Source organism: Arachis duranensis, chromosome 6, assembly GCF_000817695.3.
Source record: "Arachis duranensis cultivar V14167 chromosome 6, aradu.V14167.gnm2.J7QH, whole genome shotgun sequence".
Lineage (NCBI taxonomy): Eukaryota > Viridiplantae > Streptophyta > Magnoliopsida > Fabales > Fabaceae > Arachis > Arachis duranensis.
Window position 1 is genome coordinate 108,867,796 of NC_029777.3, and position 22,159 is coordinate 108,889,954.

The 22,159-nt window shown below is 35.0% G+C and overlaps 4 protein-coding genes across 5 annotated transcripts in view; 1 reads left to right on the plus strand and 3 right to left on the minus strand.

The window, feature by feature from the left end:
- Positions 1-1,303, minus strand: part of LOC107495894 (protein DCL, chloroplastic) — a 2,483-nt gene extending 1,180 nt beyond the window's left edge. The window contains exons 1-2 of the mRNA XM_016117110.3: positions 994-1,303; positions 349-463 (exon numbers count right to left, since the gene is read on the minus strand). Of these exons, the coding sequence (XP_015972596.1) occupies positions 349-463; positions 994-1,205 (327 nt within the window). The 5' untranslated portion in view covers positions 1,206-1,303. The remainder of the gene's footprint in view (positions 1-348; positions 464-993) is intronic.
- A 2,759-nt stretch (positions 1,304-4,062) lies between these two features.
- Positions 4,063-6,288, plus strand: LOC107495758 (F-box protein At1g47056). The gene has a single exon (XM_016116920.3). The coding sequence runs from the start codon at positions 4,348-4,350 to the stop codon at positions 6,034-6,036; it is 1,689 nt and encodes a 562-aa protein (XP_015972406.1). The 5' UTR covers positions 4,063-4,347; the 3' UTR covers positions 6,037-6,288.
- A 1,806-nt stretch (positions 6,289-8,094) lies between these two features.
- Positions 8,095-14,086, minus strand: LOC107495757 (transcriptional repressor ILP1). Of its 2 annotated transcripts, XR_001593526.3 has the most exons (7): positions 12,779-14,086; positions 11,853-12,020; positions 10,283-10,953; positions 9,275-9,563; positions 8,756-9,045; positions 8,396-8,632; positions 8,095-8,298 (listed from the first exon to the last, which is right to left on the minus strand). XR_001593526.3 is itself a non-coding variant. In XM_016116919.3 (6 exons), exons 1-6 carry the CDS (start codon positions 13,979-13,981, stop codon positions 8,449-8,451), a joined length of 2,805 nt encoding a protein of 934 aa, XP_015972405.1. In that variant the 5' UTR covers positions 13,982-14,086; the 3' UTR covers positions 8,095-8,448. The 2 variants fall into 2 exon arrangements, 1 of the variants encoding a protein (XP_015972405.1); XM_016116919.3 differs by having other exon boundaries at positions 8,095-8,632.
- Positions 14,087-17,751: 3,665 nt separating this feature from the next.
- On the minus strand, positions 17,752-21,256 carry LOC107495759 (mannose-P-dolichol utilization defect 1 protein homolog 2). Its single transcript, XM_016116922.3, has 8 exons — positions 20,947-21,256; positions 20,002-20,155; positions 19,409-19,481; positions 19,248-19,314; positions 19,027-19,086; positions 18,535-18,595; positions 18,410-18,451; positions 17,752-18,153 (listed from the first exon to the last, which is right to left on the minus strand). Exons 1-8 carry the CDS (start codon positions 21,214-21,216, stop codon positions 18,047-18,049), a joined length of 834 nt encoding a protein of 277 aa, XP_015972408.1. The 5' UTR covers positions 21,217-21,256; the 3' UTR covers positions 17,752-18,046.
- Between the last annotated feature and the right edge of the window lie 903 nt (positions 21,257-22,159).

Here is a 22,159-nt window from a genome sequence, read left to right on the forward strand (position 1 = left end):
TCAATAGATTCTATCAAATAATTCTAAATAAGAATTAAAATGTAAAGAGAGGAATATATATACACTTAGATAATAGGGTTAAAAGTAACTTGGCATTTTGAGGACTTTTTACTTGCTTAGAAGACTGTAATATTGACCCCATTACTAATTTGCTATTCCTTAATGAGCAGTTTTCAGGCTTATTTCACATAATTAAGGACAAATGAAAGTGATTACAAAATATAAAGCAGATAATGCAATGGTATCATCAGTTTGTCACAGCATGGAGGATGCTGCATGGCTACCACAGATTGCAGAATCATCACCTATGAATCAAGTCAAACATGTATACTCAACTCTAGAACTTACCATAATGGATTCTATACCACTTCCAATCTTATCTTCAGAATATGGATGGTATGGAAGAATCATCTCCGCTACAATTTTCTGATCTTCAACAGTCAATTGTGCCCCATCCTTGTACCTAGCATAAAAAATCAACGACATAAATATAATCATAGTCATTTCATGATGACACCACCCACATATTCAAATAGTAAACATGGTAATTCCAATTAAAGATGAAAAGACTGATTGATTCGTATGAGACTATACGTTCGTGATCCTTATTTTTGTGCATTTTATTTATGGTTGTCTAATTAAGTTTTTCCACAAACTAGCAAAGTCTCTTTTGTTCTCTTGTTCCTTGCATAGATGAAAACAACAACAAAGTCTTATTCTATTAAGTGGAGTTAGCTATGTGGATCAAACAATGCTTTCAGTCTATATCTTATTAAACATGAAACTGGAAACCGTTTATTAACAGTTCAAATGATGCATTTTACCCTCTAAAATGCAGCTTGCAACGCACTCTAAAGGAACTTAATCACAAAGAAACTACTTATTTGTACTTGGAGAAAAACAATAGATAGAAGAAAGAGTAACCATTGACTGAGACAATATAACAAACAGAAAGAGTGCAAAGCTAAATAACAAGCATAGTTAGTTAGCTACCTTGGAGAGTGAAGAATATCTTTGGTTAGTGTAACCACAGGCTCAATGTCCCTCAAAATCTCCTCTTCCTTCTCCTTCCACAGGTGGTCCGGGTTTGTAGTCGGTGTGGCGGCGGTGCACCACGCTCGATGCTGAGGCGGCGCAAGAGTGAAGCGAAGGTGCCGATGAAGCAGAAAATGGCGAAGAAGATTAAAAGGAGAAGAATTTCTCATAGCTGAAATTTTCGGGTTAATTGATTAATACGTGAAAGTGAAAGTCTCAATCAGCAGTGTGGTTCCTTCTTCAAGTTCGATATCATTTTCGTCCGAATTTTAAATGTCAAATAAGAAATGACAATGGAAACTGGAGCAATCGGGTTATCAATCCGGATCGGGTCGGTTTTGACGTGTTAGAGGGTTAATAATTTAATTTGGTTGGGCTCTATGAATTAGGAGGCCCATTTTGTTTCACGATAAATTGTTTTTTTATAAAATTCTATTAGCACGCTAAATATTAATATCTAAATCAGTTATCATTGGGCCTTTGGCCCGTCTGTTCACCAAAAAAAAAATCAGTTATCATGTATTTAACTATTTATATATAAATACATATATTATATAATTTATTTTTAATATATATTTTATATTTTCATAATGTTATCGATAAAAAAAGCTTCTAAAAACTGTTATCAATAAAACATATTTTTTATGATTGTCTTCATCGTAAGTGTTATTCTGGTAGTTATGAAAGTTGTATATATGGTATAGAAAGCATTGTTTATTTGTTGAGTTGTCTAGTTTAATATTTAGCTTGATTTCCCCGTTGATGTGGATATTGAATCGAATTTATTAATAATATTATCTATTAGGATTTAAATAGGAAACTATAACACTAAAACGTAAAAAAAGGAAAGACAAGAAACTAAACTTATTCATTTGAACCATTTTTTTTATGAATATATATAAATCAAAGAAGTTAGAGACAAATAATAAATTTTATTAGGTTCCCATCCAAATCATGTTTAATTCCTTTAATTATTCCAACTATCATTATTTTAGGATAAGTTCTGTTAGTTAGGAAAAACCAATGAGACCAAACTCTGAATTTTCAGTAAATCTTAAGGAGCATGCATAATTTTATTAGGATACTAAATTACGAATTAATGTGTCTATTATGAATTTATGATGAAGGACAATATAATGGCAGTAATAGGACTTGGGGTAAGCTAAGCACCATTTGAATCTTCTAGGAGTTTCTATCACTTTTAATTTTCTCACCATAAATTGAAGTTCGTGGACACAAAAAGTTTGACAAAAGAAAATTTGAGTCCACTCCACCCAACTTGCTTTAATGGTTTGATTACGACCGAGTTGGTATTTGTATTAATTGTTCTGCGCATATTTTCAGATTTATTTAAGAATAAGAAACGCGAGTTTGATGCAAGAGTTTTAACCTTACATAAATCCAAGCCTTTGTACAATTTTGAGCTTGAGAAAATGTATTAGTTTTATATTGTCTAAAATATGACTTTTATAATGAAAGAGAAATAATATTTTCTTTTAATACTCCTGTATTATTAAAACTTCTAGATGTGTTTGTATAAATTTGAAAATTCAAAATTCAAGTCTTAGTTAGTCTTCTCCAGCAGCTGCGGTTGCAAGTTCATTTATAAAGTGACACGCACTATTGCCGGCGTTAACACTCAAATGTCTTTGTCAATTTCATACTTATGAATCATCCAAAATATCATTCCACGCACTTGTTTTAAGTTTGATGCGTGTTTTCCAACGAAATCTTGGCTGTTTTTCCCTTTTAATCCAATTTAAGTTCTCCAAAATCTATGTTTTGGGTATATACTTTTTAAGGGATTAACTAAAATGTTATCTTAAGATTATTGGTTAAAAAGAATGAAATATTTTTTAAGGTATTCGATGTATAACATTTTTAAAAATCATAATTATGTTTTATTTTCTACCAACCTTTTTATTTGTGATATATTTAGATGGAAACTCAGGTGCAGTCGATTTTATGTGAAGTTGATAACTGAGAGCCGTTAAATGATTTGACTGATTTGACTAAATTTCCATCTAACGACTCTCAGTTATTCACTTCACGTGAAGTCGACTGCACCTGAATTTTCACATTTTAATAAATATACTTAAAAATTTATTAGCTTGAAATAAAAAAATAGTTATCATAAATTTAAATTTTATTTAAAAATATATATTCATAAAAATAAATTTAAATTCTCAACACTTATTTAAATAAAAAAACGAACAATTAGTAATTCAACTCGAGTTGATTTTTTGGTATCCCTAATCGAGGTTAATTTACTATAACATAATTATACTTGTATAGTTCTTATTGAAAATGCTTTTAAGTAATTTTTCTTTCTTATATATGTTGGGAAAAAATTCCACATATTATTTCATCTTTTGAAATTTCAATTATTTCATTTCACATTCAAAAAATTAAATCAATCTTATTCGTCCCAATTTGTTTTGTTTTCTTTCTTAACTCTTTTCTTTTTATTTGTTCACTTAATAAAAAGCTAATGTTTGACCATATCTTAGCAAGATTGTCCATATGAAAAGGAATATAATACACCACTCGTTTATTTTATTTATTTTATTATTATCATGGACGTAGAAATTAGAAATCGGCAAAGAATCGTTTTTCCCCTTAATTTTCTTTAAATGCGCTCTTATTCTTAAATTCTTAAATACTATTCTTAATTGTTGAATTCACTTGTACTACCCATACACAACACACTTAACAAAATTCTGAAAATTAATAGAAAACGCTGAAACATATGATTTGCATTTTCATCCCCACGCTAGTTTTGTGGGGCTATCCGCACTGTATTCTTAACTGTCACTGCCTCACTGGTGTGGATCATATGACCAGTCTCCACAGCAGCTACTTTATTTTGTCCGTTTTAAAAAAGAAAAAGTATATACTCTCCCCATTATTATTTTAATTTTCAAATTAGATCAAAGTAAATTTATTTAATATTTTGAGTTTTATATCAGACTCATATAATGAGTTACCATTTGTTCAATAACAACTATTTTAAATATGTTTAGTGATTACTTATTAGTTTATCTCATTACAGCAAACAGGGGACACAAAAATGGAAATAATAAAAAAAAGTAGAATGGAAACCGATTTCACATCCGCGACTGAAACTCTGTGAAACCCTCCAAACACAGCATTTCCGCATTTTACCACTCTCAACAAAAGAAAACTGAATAAAGACGCCTTCTTCTTCTTCTTCTCTCGTAAGAGCGATACCAAATATGAGTGTTAGTGACTGAGTTACTATCAATCTCAACCGTCCGTTTTCTCAGTTGATTTATTAAACCACCGCCGTGGATGGGCAACACAGCTTCCACGGCAGCCGCCGCCGTCGCTAGTCGCCGCGAGAGCGCCGCTGTTCAAGGAAACCGTTCCGGAATCTCGTCCAAGTCCAGATCTGTTTCTTCCTCGGTCTCTCCGATGATCTCTTCCACCGTGAACTCCGTTGACGACGATGGCGGAAGCCGCCGTGACTTCGTTGAGCCTGACTACATCTCCGATCTTCCCGACGAGTGCTTGGCTTCGGTGTTCCAGTCGCTTAGCTCCGCGGATAGGAACCGGTGCTCGCTCGTTTGCCGGCGGTGGCTCCAGATCGAAGGCCAGAGCCGTCACCGCGTCTCGCTGAACGCGCAATCAGAGCTTTTGCCGGCAATACCGTCGCTGTTCTCGAGGTTCGACTCCGTTACGAAGCTGGCGTTGAAGTGCGACCGCAGATCCGCGAGCATCGGCGACGATGCTCTCGTCTTAATCTCGCGGCGGTGCCCTAATCTCACGCGCCTCAAGCTCCGCGCGTGCCGTGAGCTCACTGACGCAGGCATGGAGGCGTTCGCGAAGAACTGCAAGGGTTTGAAGAAGCTTTCGTGCGGATCTTGCATGTTCGGATCCAGAGCCATGAACGCGGTCCTTGAGAACTGCGGTTCGCTCGAGGAGCTCTCTGTCAAGCGCCTTCGTGGTATTACGGACGCCGCGGCAGCTGAGCCTATCGGTCCAGGCACAGCTGCGCAATCACTCCGTACGATCTGCCTGAAGGAGCTCTACAACGGACAGTGCTTTAGTTCGCTGATTCTCGGCGCAAAGAATCTGCGCACCTTGAAGCTTTTCCGGTGCTCTGGTGATTGGGACAAGCTATTCCAGCTCATCGCGGAGCGCTCCGCAGGCGGCAGCGGTGCTCCTAGCATCGTAGAAATTCACCTCGAGAGGCTTCAGATTAGTGATGTTGGCTTGCAAGCAATTTCTAATTGTTCGAATTTGGAGATTTTGCACCTTGTTAAAACCCCTGAGTGCACCGATGTAGGGTTAATTGCTATTTCTGAGAGATGTAAGCTTCTAAGGAAGCTTCATATAGATGGTTGGAAGGCTAATCGAATTGGTGATGAAGGTTTAATTGGTGTTGCTAAGGGTTGCCCTAATTTGCAGGAATTGGTGCTTATTGGTGTTAACCCTACGAAATTGAGTTTGGAGATGTTGGCTTCGAATTGCTTGAATCTAGAGAGGTTGGCTTTGTGTGGGAGCGATACAGTTGGTGACCCTGAGATATCTTGCATTGCTGCAAAATGTGTGGCTTTGAAGAAACTTTGCATCAAGGGTTGCCCTGTTTCGGATCATGGGATGGAGGCATTGGCTAGTGGATGTCCAAATTTGGTGAAGGTGAAGGTGAAGAAGTGTAAGGGTGTTACATCTGAGGGTGGGGATTGGTTGAGGCAGATTAGGGTGTCACTTGCAGTGAATTTGGATACTGGCGATACGGATCATCAAGATGCAAGTGCTAGTGATGGTGGAGCACAGGACAATGGATTGGAGTTTCCTCCAATGGCTGCCCATAATGCTGGAGGAGCCGGAGGAGGTGCATCAGCCGGCGTTGCTTCGAGTAGTACTGGTCGATCTACTTCATTTAAGTCGAGGTTAGGGCTTTTGTCCGGGAGGAGTTTAGTAGCTTGCACTTTGAGAAAGTGGACTGGTGGTAACACCAGTGCCCGGCATGGTTAGAGACAGAATAAAAAAGGCATAAGCAAGAACCCTAGTCTCTGACCATCTTTCATTGTTTTGTGTTTGCATCACTTGATTCTCTTATTTTCTTGTATTTAAAAAACTTGAAATTTATGCTGTGTGATGTTAACTGCCTCCTTCTGAATTGAATCTTCATAGTCGGAAGTGACAATCACATTGCTTTTGATTTCTTTCTGTTGGTGCACTAGTTGATGCTTTACTTGATTTGATAAACTCATTGACTTGTCCCCATATTCATCATCCATCTCATATACACGTTCTTAGGTTAATACTGCATGCTAAAACATGGTATGATCAATTGATCACATACTGATACATTGCTGGGTTGTTCATGTCGTTAAACAGTCTTTTCTCTATTTTAGATTGAAAACTGCAGCATTTATAGTTCATGCTACTTTAGGGAGACAGTTTGATAGTTCAGATGCTTCATAGTGAATGGCAAAGAAATTATTTTTGTTGGTTATCTCAATGGATGAGTTTGTATAGGAAAACATTAGCAATGCTAAAAAAGAATGTTCTATTACAATTGCAGTTTGATGTTACCCATAGTTTTAACTTTTTACGAGTGTTTTTGAATTTTGATGCTCCTTTGTGATATGGTTATAAGCGTGTGATTTGGCTTTGATTTGCCTTCTTGGGGACAAAAAATTTGAGAAATCATGCACCAAATCGATTCACAATCGCATCACCATTGAATGCGGTTGATTTGCCTTGCGGATGTTATAAAATGGGTTACACTTACCATTATTTATTAATTTTTTATTAGAATCCAGTGGTTGGGTAGATATGAACCACCAATGATGCACCCGTATCTGTTTAGTGGTTAGTCAAAGAGACAACCTAACTTCAATCTTCAATTATTGTTTTGATTCACCCCTTCTTACCCCGAAGCTTTTATTAGGGCCTTGATAAGATATTGTAATCTAAGGCCAAACGGGGAAAAAGGGATACTTCGTTCACATGCATATTGCAGCAATTCTATTTTATTTCGAGGGCTGTTTTGGTCCTTCATGGTGACTACACTGCGGCAATCACATGAACTGTTTGTTGATTTTCATTTTTGCGGGGTCAATAAAAGTTTCTGTTGATTTATTCAACTATATTTTTGCCTTATGCATTTTATTTCTTTATCTAGTATCTGCTTTCTTTTTACTTTATTTTCCAACTTCCCAAATAATGGAATTACCCCCTCCCCCCCCTCTTTTTTCTTTTTTGAAACTTACTGATCAAAACATTATTTAATTGTGAAGTTGGGTGGTTGGTAGTCGGTACCATGGATTTCGGGATTAGATTTTGGGGGTAGTTTATAACGGGATAAATTTAGTATAAACAAAAGTCTACCGGGTAATGTTTATTGTCACACACATACACATGTATATTATTACTGTTGAGGAATAAATTTGGCAATGATCAAATTAGTTTTTGAAAAATTAAGTTTTCTAAATTTGGCTCTAAAAAATTTTATCAATTACATTAATCATTTAAAAATTATAAATTACCTTTGTCATTTCATTAACAGTTTTCATAATGTAAAATATTAACTAATAGTAAAGAGACAAAGTCATCTCTATTCAATATCAAGAATTAGTTTCTCTCACATTTGTGATCAAGGGTGAGAAATTCAGCGTGAAGTTTCATTCTTCTATTTAGAGTTTTAAGTGTTTAACATATACTCTAAGAGCATATTTTCAACGTATTGAATATATAATCGAAATTCACGTTCCTAATTGAGGGGACCCAAGTTTCCTATTTGGCATATCGTCTCGTTCAAATCATTCTCATTTCTTGAATCCTACCCGCGTTCCCTCAAATCAAATTTCTTCAAAGGTACGTTTTCGATCTTCTGTATACGTTTGAAAAATTGATCCGCTATTATATCGATTTCTAATTGTGGAATTCGAAGTAGAACGTGAGGGGCAAGTGTAGGAGCATCCATGGCTAGTCAAAAAGGCAATTTACGATTCCAACTTCCAAGAGGCACCATATGGAGCAAAGACTTATACCGATGAGCATATGGAGCACGAACACAAACTTCAATGACTAGAAAATGCTGATATATATAAATACATCTTGCTAAAAATATTCCACCCAATGACCCAAATCTACCAAAACTGAACAAGGAAGAATACTTTACATAGAACAGTAATTCATTTCAGTATCATGTTATATAAATCACAGGAGATGATGGAAAATCTTACAGTGGTTCTCCGTGTACAAGGGAAAGAAAGATGTCTCCTCAGGCTTGAAGAAGGTCCATAGGAAAATCATACATCAAGCTATGAGAGTCAGAAAGCTATCTAAACTCACTTCAGAAAGGCTCAACTAAGGGTCAGATTACCTTGTATACCAAGAGTGGTGTATAAAGACACATTGAATGCAAGCTGTGTTCACTCACAATGCCTCCTTGAGATGGAAGGTTCTAGCTATGTTCCTAGCGTGGTCATATTCGTTGAGGTCGACAAGTATTTTCTTTAACCGGCGGGCTAGATGACTTGTGTCAGTCTCAGCTGCATTTCTTCTCTCTAAAATCCTTGCAAGTGACAGCACATAAGCCACCATGGGCTGCAATTTGTGGCTACAATAAGTAGAAAAAGAGAACACACACAGCATTAGATTGTTGACGAGAAAAAATCAATGACAGACAATACACCAATTGCATGTGTGACAAAGTTAGATACAACATATGATATCAACATACCTGCTGTCTCCAACAACACTTGGGCCAGCCCAGACCCCAGATAGGGAAGCAACGACACGTTCTGTTCTTGTTATTGCGTCATGAACATTTTCCGATATGCTTCTAAAGTGAGGTAGAACTTTTCCATACAAAAGCTCGTCAAGGGCAAGCTTCTCTAATACTGACATTGAAAATATATCCTTCCACAAGCAAATATTTCTCAATAATCTAACAGACATTCCAAACCGATATGCTGCAACTCCTGCAGCATCTGGAACAGCAGCTAGTACTAATGGACTCCAAGTTGGGACCTACACAGCATACAAGATGAGAATTAATTTATCCAATGCTTATCTTATATATTCTCCAAGGCCAAAATAGTTAAAAGAAATGATCATTCAGACTAACCCCCAAAATATATAATGCAGACTGGCAGAAAGTAAACAAGGAACATATGCAGAGAGTTCAGTTTTGAGGAAAATGAGATACATGAAAATGAACTTTCTAACTACTTTGTCAATATGAGCTTTCTGAACATACCATATGATTAGCAACAGCATCGGCCAGACGTGTACGAATGGAAACCAGCAAATCTGCAAGGGCTTCACTTTCATGTGACACATGTTGCACAACTAATTTTGTGGCAGCAATAGCATTTATGGTTTGCTGCTGACTAAACATGTCCCAGCAATGGGAAATTTCATAATGCAGAATAGGCAGTGCAACCTTTTCCACTAGATTTGGGACAAGTTCAAGATCAGCATCATTTTCATCATGAACAAAATCTTTTCCATCGCCAGACAAGCCATAACTGAACAACAATTTATACCTGTAGATAGAGAAGGGGAAGAGAGAAAACATATTAGAGATTGATGGAAGGAAAAAGATGTATAGCATCCTAATACAATCAAGTTAGGGATCACAATTAAGTGACTAAGGAAATAAGTCAAAGGGGACTCCAGAACACCCCCTAAAAACTTCAACAAAAATATAAGAGTAAATGGTCAACTTTGTCCCTGAAAAATTGTTTGTTTTTAAATTAGTCCCCAAAAGATTTTTTTAATCAAATTCGTGCTTAAATATTTTAGGTTGGTCACATTAATTCTTCTGTCACTTCCTTTGCTCATGGAGTCAGAGTTTACTAATATAACACGTTAAGTGACGCCACAACACACACCTGACAATCCGAGTTGGGTGCTAACATGATAAGTTTATAAAATTAGATCATATCCATCTCAAATTGAGGGATTTTAATGCCTCAAGGTCCCCTTCAATTTGGGGTTGATTTGATCTAATTGCATAAACTTATCATGTTAACAGTTAATTAGAACTGTCATGGGTACATTTTGATTAGTGTGGTATCACTTAACATGCCACATCAGCAAATTTTGACACCATTAGCAACGGGAATAGCAAAAAGACTAATGTGACTAACTTAAAATCTTTGTAAGGACAAATTTGATTAAAAAAAATTTCGAGAACCAATTTTGAGAACGAGTGAGATGAATTTGACCATTCAATCAGATAAGTAATAAAAGAAGTCAATACCATTTCATATTTTGGAAGTCTAGTCCCTTACGGAGTGGGTCCCACCTCAGCAGTTCCAATCTTACATATGGAGAAAAGATCAATGGAAGACTCAATGAAATATAAGCATCAGCATAGCTTGATGAATACTCTCTTTTCCATTCTTCAAATCTTCTTTTGACCAAAGACAGTTGACCATATTCCTCAGAGGCATCACTGAAAATCTCATCGGCAGCCTGCAGTACCAGATCCTGTTGTGATTGATATGCTTGGCTTTCATCACCACTCTCATCAGTGCTTGATTCACCCTCTACTTTATTATCATCCAATTCCATGGATGACAGTTTTTTAGAATCAAATGCACGAGACCTCTTGCGTTGTTGACGAGCCTCAGCCCTCACTTTCAATTTCATCCGTTTCTCAAGATTTAAGTCTCTACCAAACTCATCTAACTCCACTGGAAGATCTTTTTGTTTTCTTATAGCCGCAAATGCATCCTGAGCTGCACTTTTGGCAGCTTCAACATTGTTACCTTTCCTGCTTAAAACTGACATTGCAGCCTTCACAGCTGCTTCTATCTCCATCATTTCATCATCATTATTAGTGGCTCTTTTTTCAAAAACAGCTGACGCACGATCTTCATGAATTTTCTTCATTTGCTCTTCAAGTTCTTCAATGTAAAATGCTTTATGCTGAAAACAACAGTAGCCAAATAATCTTAGTTAAAGACCAAGAAGTGATACCCTCAAAAAAGCATTTAAAAATAACAAGCAGACAATTCAGTTTCACGTATTTAATATCCAGCAGAAAGAAAATACATATTCATTAAGTTTATAAAAAGTATCAATGCAATGTAAATTTTTAACTCATGAACTTATTTCAGTACTTAATCTTATATAAAACAAAGGTCATGATAAATACCCACTAAAATAAAGAGGGTAGAGAACCAGAAAAACTCTGGCTCAGGCTAGGTTCTGTACAGAAAGATGAAGCATATTAGGTGGGTGAATTTGATATTTATGCACACAATATAAAAATAACAAGGTCAGTCAAATATTCCCTAAAAAACTATATGCAAAAACATTCTAGACTACTAAAAAAACTATTTTATGGTTGACAGCTGATTTGGAGGCAAATATTAGAAACAAGCACTCTGCTCTGAGCCCATAATAGTTCGGATAGAGATATTCGTTGAAATACATGATAATCAATTAATCATATGAGCCCATATCCTGTAAAGAATTAAAAAATGTGCCAAATGTACTCAGCCATGTGATCAATATGGTATCGGAAATGATAGGTATGACATTGAAAATAGTAAAAATTATGACATTAGAATAATAGAGCCAAACATAAAGCATTCCACCACCCTAAAGTAGCATACCTACCTCAGTATCTCATGAATACAACCAAGATGGGCATAGTGAAGAAGCAAAAGAGGCAGAACTAGTGAAATGAAATTAAGGAAAAAAAACAAAACTCAATACGACCAACAGTGACCAATCTCTTTCTGCGATACATATATATATCATCTACATTTGATTATGAAGGATGAACCAAAAAAGAAATTAGGAGACAGAAATGTGATTACCTGTAAAAAATCACATATATTGGTGACATAATTTCGGAGCCTTTGCATATACCTGTACTTCTCATCAGCTAGCGCCAAAGAGTTTTCAAGAGTAGTAATATTCAAAAGGGAGGCAGACAGATTTTCATCAGTTTTATTCAGTGCTGACACTGTTCTTGCATGGGATTCCTGCCATCAAAATCCATTATAAGATAAAGTTTGGCAAATTTCATACTAGACCAACTCCCATATACAAGGCAATTTACAGATTATATCCAAATGGCTATAAAAGTATGCAATAATTTATAATTTATCCATATAGACATTAGTCCCATATAAACACATCAACACAATCATGCTTCAAAGAGTAAATGTTAAAGTGATGTGCACCTCACATCAGTGTCCAATACATGTCAGAAATGCAAACACACCGTCAAATTGGTGTGTATGCTTCATCGTTCGTGGTGAATAACAAAAGTGCAAAACAAAATGTTAGCTTAAAAGGATGCATCACCAAGAGCTTAACATTATTCACGCACATTATATGATTGAATAATTAAAGAGAATATGATTCAGTCAATTAGCTCGGCGTTTATGATAAAATTCACATTCTTGTCTTAGATTGGGGCCTCCATTCATGCTCATGCCTCAACTCTTAGAAAAACACCTTGGGCAGCTTCCACGTCATCAATTATGTACAAAGAAGTAACAAAAATTTCCTACATAAAGAAATTCAATGAACCACTATCCAATATTCTAAGCTTGTCGTGCTTCTAATTAGATTATATACCCTATATCCAAAATTTCCCCATATCAAGCTAATCAAACAATAGATATAAACAATGAAACATGACTAACTTTCATAAATATTGATCTGATTCATCCAATCATAAATATTGTAGTATATCAATCCAAGCATAGCCATGTTAAAAGCAGTACATACATACCCTAAGCCTCTTCACATTATCCTGCAAAGCCTTTTTCGCTATCTCAGCTTGCTGAGATATGGACACAACATCCAAAGCCGGCGTAGCTTCAATGGCTCCCCCAATGCTTGGGCTCACCGGAACCCCAGGAACCGTGCCATACACGGTTCCAACCGAGGGACCAATAAACTTGTGCTGCTGTTGCTGGTGCTGAACTTGCACAACAGGAACATTAGTGGCAACCCCACTAACCCTACCTGACCCTTCGTCGATTCTCTTCCCCAACCCTTTCCGAACCTGCTCTTCTTCCCACATCTTCTCCTCCTCATCCTCCTCATCATAACCATAACCATAACCAACATCGTCATCACCCTTCTTAACTTTCAATCTCTCATCCACATCCACATCCTCAAACACACCCTTCTTCCCAGCATCCTTCTTCTTCTCTCCAAACATCGCAATCCGGCCACGAAACTCCGGCTCCTCGTCGCTCAGCCCCTCTGCCTCACCGTGATTACTCCCCCCATCCAACGAGATATAATCTGGCGCCGCGGGACGAGCCTGCCGGAGCCGCTCCCTCTTCGCCCTAATAGCCCTAATTGTCTTCTCATCCGGAATAACAGAATCCTTCCCATTCGCCGCAATCCCTACGGCGGCCAATTTTGCCTCCACGTCCTCCTGCTCCCCTCCGGAATCCGAATCCCTAGCAGCATCGGCATCCGAACCTAACGGCTTGACGAGTCCCTTGAGGACAATAACAGGCTCGGAAGAAGGCTTCGGATCCGAACCCGAACCCGAAGCGGAAGCACGAGAGGCGCTGCTGCTGCTAGTGACTAAGGTTCTTGTGTTCTTCTGGAGCTCACGAAGGGCTTCTTTGGTGTAAGTTCCGGCTAAGGGTTGGACATTGGAGGGTACGGACGGAGTAGAAGAGTGAGCGATGCGGTCCTTGTGAGTGGTGATTTTATGGGAGGAGGAGGAGGAGGAGGGCTTGGCGATTCGGGAGGAGGGTTTTTCGGCGGCGGAGCGGTGGGTTTTGGAGGAGGCGCGTGAGGGGGGAGCGTCAGCGTCGTCGCCTTCGTCGTCGGCGAAGCTGAGGAGCTTTGGGGGCTTTTTAGGCTTGGTGGTGGTCGTCGTGGCGGTGGTTGAAGGTGTGCCGTCGTTGGCATCGTCATCGTTGGGCTCGGTGGCGCGGCGGCGGAAGTTCCGTGATCTGGCGGAGGACATAGCGAGGGTTGCGGCGGAGAAAGTATGGCGAAAGGGTTGAATGGCGGTGTGGGAATATGGTATGAGTATACACACAACTGACTACCAAAACGAACTCCAAAAATGTCGAACTCCAAAACATTTTTGGAGCTGAAATAAGGCTTGTTTGGGTGAGTTTTTTTAAAAAAAAAATTTTTTTTAGTTATTTTTTTAAAAAAATTTATAAAAAAATAAAAATAATTTTATGTTTGAATATTTCATGTAAAAAAGTCTTTTTATTTATTAATTATATTTGAATATAACAATATAAAAATATTTATTTATTTATTTATTATATAAAAAAACATCTTTTTTTTAAGGAAAAAAGACCTTTTTAAAAAAATGTAAATTATAGTTTCTTAAAATTTTTTTTTTTATTTTACTAGTATTTTTATTTTTATTATTAAAAATTTGCCAAACACATTAAAAAATAAAAAAGATATTTTTTCATTGAAAAAATATCTCTTTTTACAAAATAATGACACTCAAATATATACTAAAAATTTTTATAAAATATAAAATATAAGGTGATATAATTGGCTAAAATTTTTATATATGAATAATTTTAATATAAAATACAAAAATATTTAATTATTTTAGCGTTTTACATAATTGTGATAATAGCACAAAATGTTATTGATGTTTTGTAATAAAAAAAATTTTTAATTATGAAAAAACAAAACGTCACTGACATTTTATAATAAAAAATATTATTTTAATTGTAAAAATACAAAACGTTATTGAAGTTTTATAAATGATCATAGCAGTGTTTAACACATAGTTTAGTCCATTATGAAAGATTTCACACTTAGTAATACAAATGATTTGGTTTATTATAAAAAATTTCACACTTAATAATACAATATAAAAAAAAATTCGGTATAATTCATCTAGTCCGAAAAATTAAAAAGTGGTATAATTCATAAATAAATGTTATGAAACAACATTTTCCAAATTTATTTATGATTAGACTATTTTTGACAAAGGTTATTTATTATTTTAAAATTTCTTTTTAGAATTTGTTTTTGGTGATTAACTCTATTTTGTTTTAGTGTAAAGAATAAAAAATTGTTTTCAAAGTTATTTGACGTCATAAAAAAATGGTCAAAATAGATTAGAGGTGTCACATTTTTTATGAACTGATTTCATGCCATAGATGTGTGTGGAAATTAGGCTGATGTTACTTATAATATTTGATGGATTGAGTTGATATTACAATTTTTTCGAGAATTAAAGTGACATTACATATATTTTTGAGAAACTAAATACTTTAGATTATAACATATTAATCTATGGAATAAACGTAATTTCATTTTTTGACATAGATTTACAAAGAGAGCTTAAATCTTAATCAACAATCTACCTAAAAAAATAATTAAACTTTAAAAAAATGCAAAGCTATACTAGTCAGTGACACCAGTGTTTGGTTCAGTTTTTTTTTTTATTTATTTATCAAAGACAGAAGTAGGGGTGGTAAATGGGCCTGAACCCGTCGGGCCGGCCTGCGTAACCCGCCAAAAAAGGCGGGTTGGGTTAGAAAATTGGGACCGCCAAATAGCAAAAGCCCGCTTAACCCGCACCACTTAAACCGCAGGCTTTGGCGGGGCGGGCTTCCCCGCCGGGTTTAGTATTTTTTAGCAAGGGGATATTTTTACAATATTTTTTACCAAAATCCAACTTCTTCCAACCCAACTTACAAGAGAATGAAGATGAAAATTGAGTGTTTTGGATTATGTTTATTTTGTTTTAGAAACAATATTTATAACTATGTTTTGTATTATGTTTATTTTGCTTTGGGAACAATATTTATAATTATGTTTTGGATGAAAACTTAGTTTATAATTATGTTTATTAGATATTTATAATTACAAAGACTTTAATGTTTATGAATATAAAAATTATAATTTTTTATGCCTTTAGAAATTATAAAGTTATTAAAATAATGGTGAAATTATATATATTATTTAATAGTTAATAGTAAAAAAAAAAAAAGAGGAGATTTGGCGGGCTTAACCCGCAGCTCGCAGTTAGGTAGGGAAGAATGAGATTTTAAGACCGCTTCACTAGGTGGGGTGGGACAGACTTCCCCGCTTGTCACCTCTAGTGACAGAAGAAGGTTATGGTGATTTAGTATCTGAAAAAAGAGTGGTTTTGATTATTGTTAATGCAATTGATTTGAGAGTTTTAAGAGATTGAAGATGATGATAGTAGGGATAATTTAGAGATTTAACGTATATTAAATTTAATGTTTAGGTATTTTTATTAAACAGAACTCATCTTTTATAAGTATAATATTAATTTAATTTAATTTTTTTAAGTCAATTTTGTCAATATCTAAATCTTTTATAGTTAAAAATGATTATTTACTTTTTAAAAGAATAAAAGAATAAACCTACTCATATAGAGAGTTATATGGATTTATCACTTATATTTGGAATTACTCGAGCTAAATCAAAATTAAATATTTCTGTTACTTAAAATTTTATATTGGTGACTTAAAATTAGTCAATTCACAAGTTATAACTTATCTAGTTTGTTGAGTTTAAAGAACTAAAATATTGTTAAGATGATGACTAAATATTATTAAGTTAAAAGTCAATTATTTATGTGATTTGTTTTGTTTAGTGTGCAGAAAATAATTTAATTACACCAGATCCAAAAAGTATGAACACAAGTTCAAGAATGATTCAGCTTAAACAAAGTACTCATAACATCTCTCTTAATCCAAAGTTTGAGTGGTTGAACTCTAGGAAAGAAGGAAACAAAGCAAATTAGCCCATATCCAAACACAAGTCCAAACAGTGGTCCATATCTAAACCCATTCATTCACTTAGATGATAACTAAGTGATTTAAGTTCCATTATATTTGAACAAATCACTTCACATCACCGAAACCAAATTCTCTCTTCTCTTTCTTCTTTCTCTTCCTACCCCACGTAATTTCTCAAAAGAAAAGAATGAAAAAAGAAAAGCTCGGACAAAATCAAGAAACCAAAAGTGGGTTACCAATTTAATCAAAGAAGAATAAAGTCAAAAAGGCCAAGGCTAAAAGCAAACATCACTTCCGAAACATTATCAGAGATGTATTTTCGAAGTTGTGCTTTATTGAAGCTTGATGAAGAAATTATCTCTTTGCATGTATAGAAGTAGAAAGTTGAAAATATTGAAGATGTTAAAGCTCTGCTGTGAATCAATGTTCAAAAATCTGACATAGAGTCAAAGCAAGAATGCACGGTCTAAATTCAAGATGTAAGATGAAAAAAGTTGAAAAAGAAGATTGAAGGTACGGTTGCATGTATGAATCGATCACTGCCTCTACCCTCTCTCTCTTCTGTCATGCCACTGCTACTTCTAATTTTTGGAAAAGAAGTCAAACGAGTGCTGAAGCAAGGTTTCAAACTCTGGAAGCTTCACTCCTCGATTAAAGGGGTGAACGGCTAATGATTGGAGTAAGGAGTAAGAACGCAACGTTTGGGTTCCTCACCCCTAGACAGAAGTTTACTCATTGAGAAGAAAATTAAAAATCGAAGGTTTTTGGTTGACAGCCAGCTGAGCTGGTAGTTGGTGATTTGTGTTTTTATCTTTCATGAATGCCTTACAATAGTCCATGTTTAAAATTTTAGGGCTCTGGGTCTTTAATGCTGCTTAGATGTATATTTCATATAATATTTATATTATATGAAATATTATTTTAAAGTTATATCAGTGTTGTTCGCTTGTTTGATCCTAATTATACAATACCTTATAAAAACTTTTTGAAATGTTAAAATTGCATTAAGTTAATACCAAAACAAAAGATTACATGAAATCAATTGAAATACCCAAAAAAAATATTACATTACTCTCCGAAATTACCCATTCAAGTCCCCCAGTTACCCATTCTAAGTTGGCTACCTTAAGAATCAGCAGTTGAAAAAAGGTAAATGTTCAAAAGGGTCAATTCAACAGTGATAAAATTCTGAGTATGGCTTCAAGGACGTAGCACCTGTTGAAAGATGAACACGAGGAACTCTGAAGTAGCAGTATACATGACTTTGTATAGTTCTTCTATTTCGTTTTCTTCTCTTTCTCAGTGACCCTTGGCTTTTGGTAGAACAATATCTGGCTTAGGATGGTGAAATTTGTAGCAACACCAATTGCGGAACCCATTACAACTTCAAAAGAATTAAGGAAACAGTCACAAATACATAATTAAGATACGAATGCAGTACTACTAAAGAGTTAAATTAAAAGATCACCAAAAACATAAATATTGAAATGAATTTGTTCTAATGTAACACGGTAAAAACTTCATATGTTCGTTTGATAAAATAACACGAACAGTATAAAAATCGCTTTGATGGAAGTAACAATAATAATGACAGAAAAATTGATTAGTGGGGGTGGAAAAAATAAAGGAAGCAAGGATACCGCTTTTTGGTGCATTTTCTTGGAGGCTTGTGAATACTCTAACTGCAACACATATAAACATAAACATTAATTTGCAAACAAAAACAAACTATAAAGAAAATTTCCAAGATGACATACTGGCTTACCCATTGAACCTGCAGAATTCATCAAAGAAGTTAAGAAGCTGAGCTCCCCTGTACTCCTGTTCTGCTCAGAGCAAAGAAAATAACAAATGAGAATAAGAATGTAGAAACAAGTCTCAACTTAGATAATTGACAAGCATTATAGATTAAACAATACTATGACAGATGCAGAAGTGTAAAATGAAAATCATATCATCAGAGATGAAAACATCCTAGCCTAGGAATAGTAAAAGCACGTAGTTTTTTTCAACATGCAGGAAGAACAGGAATATAGATTAGTCAAACCAAAAACCCTTTTATGAAAGCTTCAAGTGAATCATCAATTCATCATGCAGTGCAAAGTGCACAATGAAAGAACCCATTTACTCAATGCCGCATAGGAAAAAAGTTGGGGAGCCAAACATCACAATCATATATGCATGTATGTAAGTAATGCAACTAGGTATATTCTCTAGTATTGGAGGCATATAAGGCGAGCCTTATGTTTTCACTTACAGAAAAGTTTTTCAATATTTGAGGGATTCTGGCAAAGAGAAAGATCGCATGCTGGGATGCCTACAAAAGACCATACCCACATCAGGAATATTGGACATGGAGTCATCATAATTTCATAATTAAGAAAAAGGTCATGATGTCAACAGCCATGGAACAGTTTATCAAAGATTTAATTGGTGAAAATTTTCAGTAACATCAGTAAATGCATATTGAACACTCACATACAAAGCCTCAAAGAGAAAAGGATCAATTTGACCAGCTAAGATAGTGGGTGCTACAGCACAATATCTGTAAACCAATGAATCAAGGAATGGGTTGACTATAACTAATGTATTGCAGAATGTAAGTATAAAAACTCTGTTTCTGCAAGCAAGTAGGATACATTAATGCTCGGATCCATGTCGTGGTACGCAAAGGTCGAGAATAGTAGTAGATTATGGCAACCAAAATTAAAGCTGCATCAGAGATAAACAAAGGAAACCTGTTAGATCATTTCAAGAAACGAAAGTGCAGCACAGCTATTCCCGACAAGAAATAGAGCTGTACAAGTTGCATGATCAATAGAGCATGTGACACTTGTGCAAGTACTAATTTCAGAATATCCATTTCTGGTGTAAGATTAATCGAAATAATGAGCAAAATAAGGTGAAATTACATATCTTGGAAACAACAAGGGATGATCTCATTGCCCCAAATTAAAAAAATAGGTATCCCAACATTTGAAACATAGAGGGACAATTTCATACAAAATCTGAGATACAAGGATAATCAACCACATAAACATGTAAAACAAGTTCATTGTGTGGGGGAAATGAGCCCAAAAGCTTGATGCATATTTTAATCAGCAACCAAATAATCATTTCTGATAACACAATGCTAATAGTTATATGGCATAATCTAAAGTTGAATGGAAGAATGATGATAAATATATACAAAGCATAAAAATAAGTAAAAATATACAAAACGTTGGTTCACCTTGGATCAAAAGAAACAACAGTTCCCCATAAGCAGAGAAGGGAAGCCCCTTGTGGAGACAGTAAGCCAGTGCTATGGTATAACCAACAACCTCAAGCTCGAAGGATATCATGCTAAGGCCTCTCACACTCTGGTGCTTCAGAATCTTCATAATCTGCATGTACACAGGAATCGCACAAACAAAACAACTCCGTTTACAACAAAAACATAATAAATAAGTTTAGCTTAGCAACGTGCATCATCATCATCATCATATCTTCAACAACAACAATAGCAACTAAGCCTTGTTCTACTAAGTGAAGTCGGTTATATAGATCAAACAATGCCAGAGTGCTCTATATTTATTCGAGTGTCAAAACTATGTATATTTAATTCTGTTTTAATGATTTCCTCTAGAGTTTTCTTAAGTGCCCCTCAACCTCTAGCTACAAAACTACTCTCCTTTTGATCCACTCTCCTATCTAGAGCCTCAACAAACCATCTCTGAACAATTACAAGCCACCTAAGATGATTTTCTACTATCTTTTCTATACTGGCATCACCACCCGAAGCTTGCACAAAGCAATTACTGACAATCATATACCAACATCATTTACCACACTCAGCAAAATCAAGAAACCTAGCTTAACTCTGAACACAATTAGACAGATAAGGCAAGTTCAAACCGAAGAAAACACATATTTAACAAAACACTCGAATCAAATACAACAGGTTAGTTATGAACTCTATGACAGTTATGCCAACTCAGCAGCAAGCATGCAGTTACAAACAAAAACAGTTAGAACTCCGTTACAAAAAAAAAAAATCGATCTCCATCTGTTCCTCACTTCGTCACAACATTTCCTGATTCGTCTCATTTCTAGCTCAGATAATTAAGGAAACCTAAGCTTAAAGTAATCAAAGAACGATTATGGAAGAAATCCCTAAGATTCAAGATTAATTGACCTGAGGGAGCTTGACGGTGGTGGAAGCGGCGACGATGGCGTAGCCGAGGAGCTTGGAGATGAGAGGGAGGAGGCAGTCTTTGTGAGGGATGGTTCCATGGCGGAGAGAATTGAGCGCGCAGCTGACGTCAATACCAATGGCAGACAGATATTTTTCCATTTTCACAACTGACTCAGTCTTCTTCTTCGGTTTCTTCCGATTCGTATCTCTCTCGCTCTGAATCTCTCCGATCTCAATCCACTTGAAGAGTTTCAGGGATCCATTTTCCATTCAATTCTTCTTTTTTAACTTTTATTTTTCAAATTTTGCTATACCCTAAATCGTTTTAAATAAGAGTCAAAAACTAATATTTTCAATATTTCAAGATACAAAACATTGAAGTTAATATTTTTTTTCATGTTCTTGGCGAAATTCTTTCGTCTAAAAGAAATAGGTATAAAAAACTAAAATTTAATTAGTTAATATTATCTAATTTTTAATTATAATTTGTTTTTACTTTTATTTTTTTTTTAGAGAAGTTAGTGTTTAGAGTTAGAATTTAGAGTTCAAGTTTAAAATTTAGGATAAAAAAATTAAAAATTAGTTGATATTAATTAAAAAATATTTAGTTTTTTATTAAATTCATAAAAATATAAAAAAGGATTAAATTGAACCCTGAAAAATCCTCACTTAAACCCTTTCTTTTTTAATGTTAGTTGAATTTCATTGTTGAACAATATTGAATATGTTATAAACATGCATGTTTAGCTTTAGGCCACTAAAAAGAAGTGGAAGTATATATATATATTTTTTTTAGTTGTCGCATTAAGAATAGCATAATATTTTTGAATGTGAAGTGTGATCAAATTAGCTATAAGATAATTTATATTATGAATTGTGTGACAATTTTTTATATTCATTTTAAATTTAACATCTTATTGTTATAAAATTAAATATAAATTATAGTTAAAATAAGAACCATATCTATTTGTTTTATGATAATAAGCTAATTAATCAGAAATAATTTCAATGATGAATTCCATTGGTAGTCTGGTACATTGCATCCACCAATTTAGAAATAATGGAAGTTAATTAGAGGATTGAATGGGCATGCTGCCTGAAAACTGGGGTATACTATTTGGGCCCATATTTGAAGTATTATCTATCACTCCATTTACTTGCCCATCCAACAGGGTGCATCATTCATTCCATTGTTGATAAAAAGGTCCAGCTT

What these genes read in the sequence shown, in the direction of transcription:
- LOC107495758 (XM_016116920.3), top strand. Translation starts at nt 4,348, where the DNA reads ATGGGCAACACAGCTTCCACGGCAGCCGCCGCCGTCGCTAGTCGCCGC.
- LOC107495757 (XM_016116919.3), bottom strand. Translation starts at nt 13,981, where the DNA reads ATGTCCTCCGCCAGATCACGGAACTTCCGCCGCCGCGCCACCGAGCCC. An exon ending in GACTTCCAAAATATGAAATG is followed by an intron (nt 9,564 to 10,282) that starts GTATTGACTTCT and finishes CTCTATCTACAG; the next exon opens with GTATAAATTGTTGTTCAGTT. An exon ending in AGTGTTGTTGGAGACAGCAG is followed by an intron (nt 8,633 to 8,755) that starts GTATGTTGATAT and finishes TACTTATTGTAG; the next exon opens with CCACAAATTGCAGCCCATGG.
- LOC107495759 (XM_016116922.3), bottom strand. Translation starts at nt 21,216, where the DNA reads ATGGAAAATGGATCCCTGAAACTCTTCAAGTGGATTGAGATCGGAGAG. An exon ending in ACATGGATCCGAGCATTAAT is followed by an intron (nt 19,315 to 19,408) that starts GTATCCTACTTG and finishes ATTGGTTTACAG; the next exon opens with ATATTGTGCTGTAGCACCCA. An exon ending in GAATTCTGCAGGTTCAATGG is followed by an intron (nt 18,452 to 18,534) that starts GTAAGCCAGTAT and finishes TATGTGTTGCAG; the next exon opens with TTAGAGTATTCACAAGCCTC.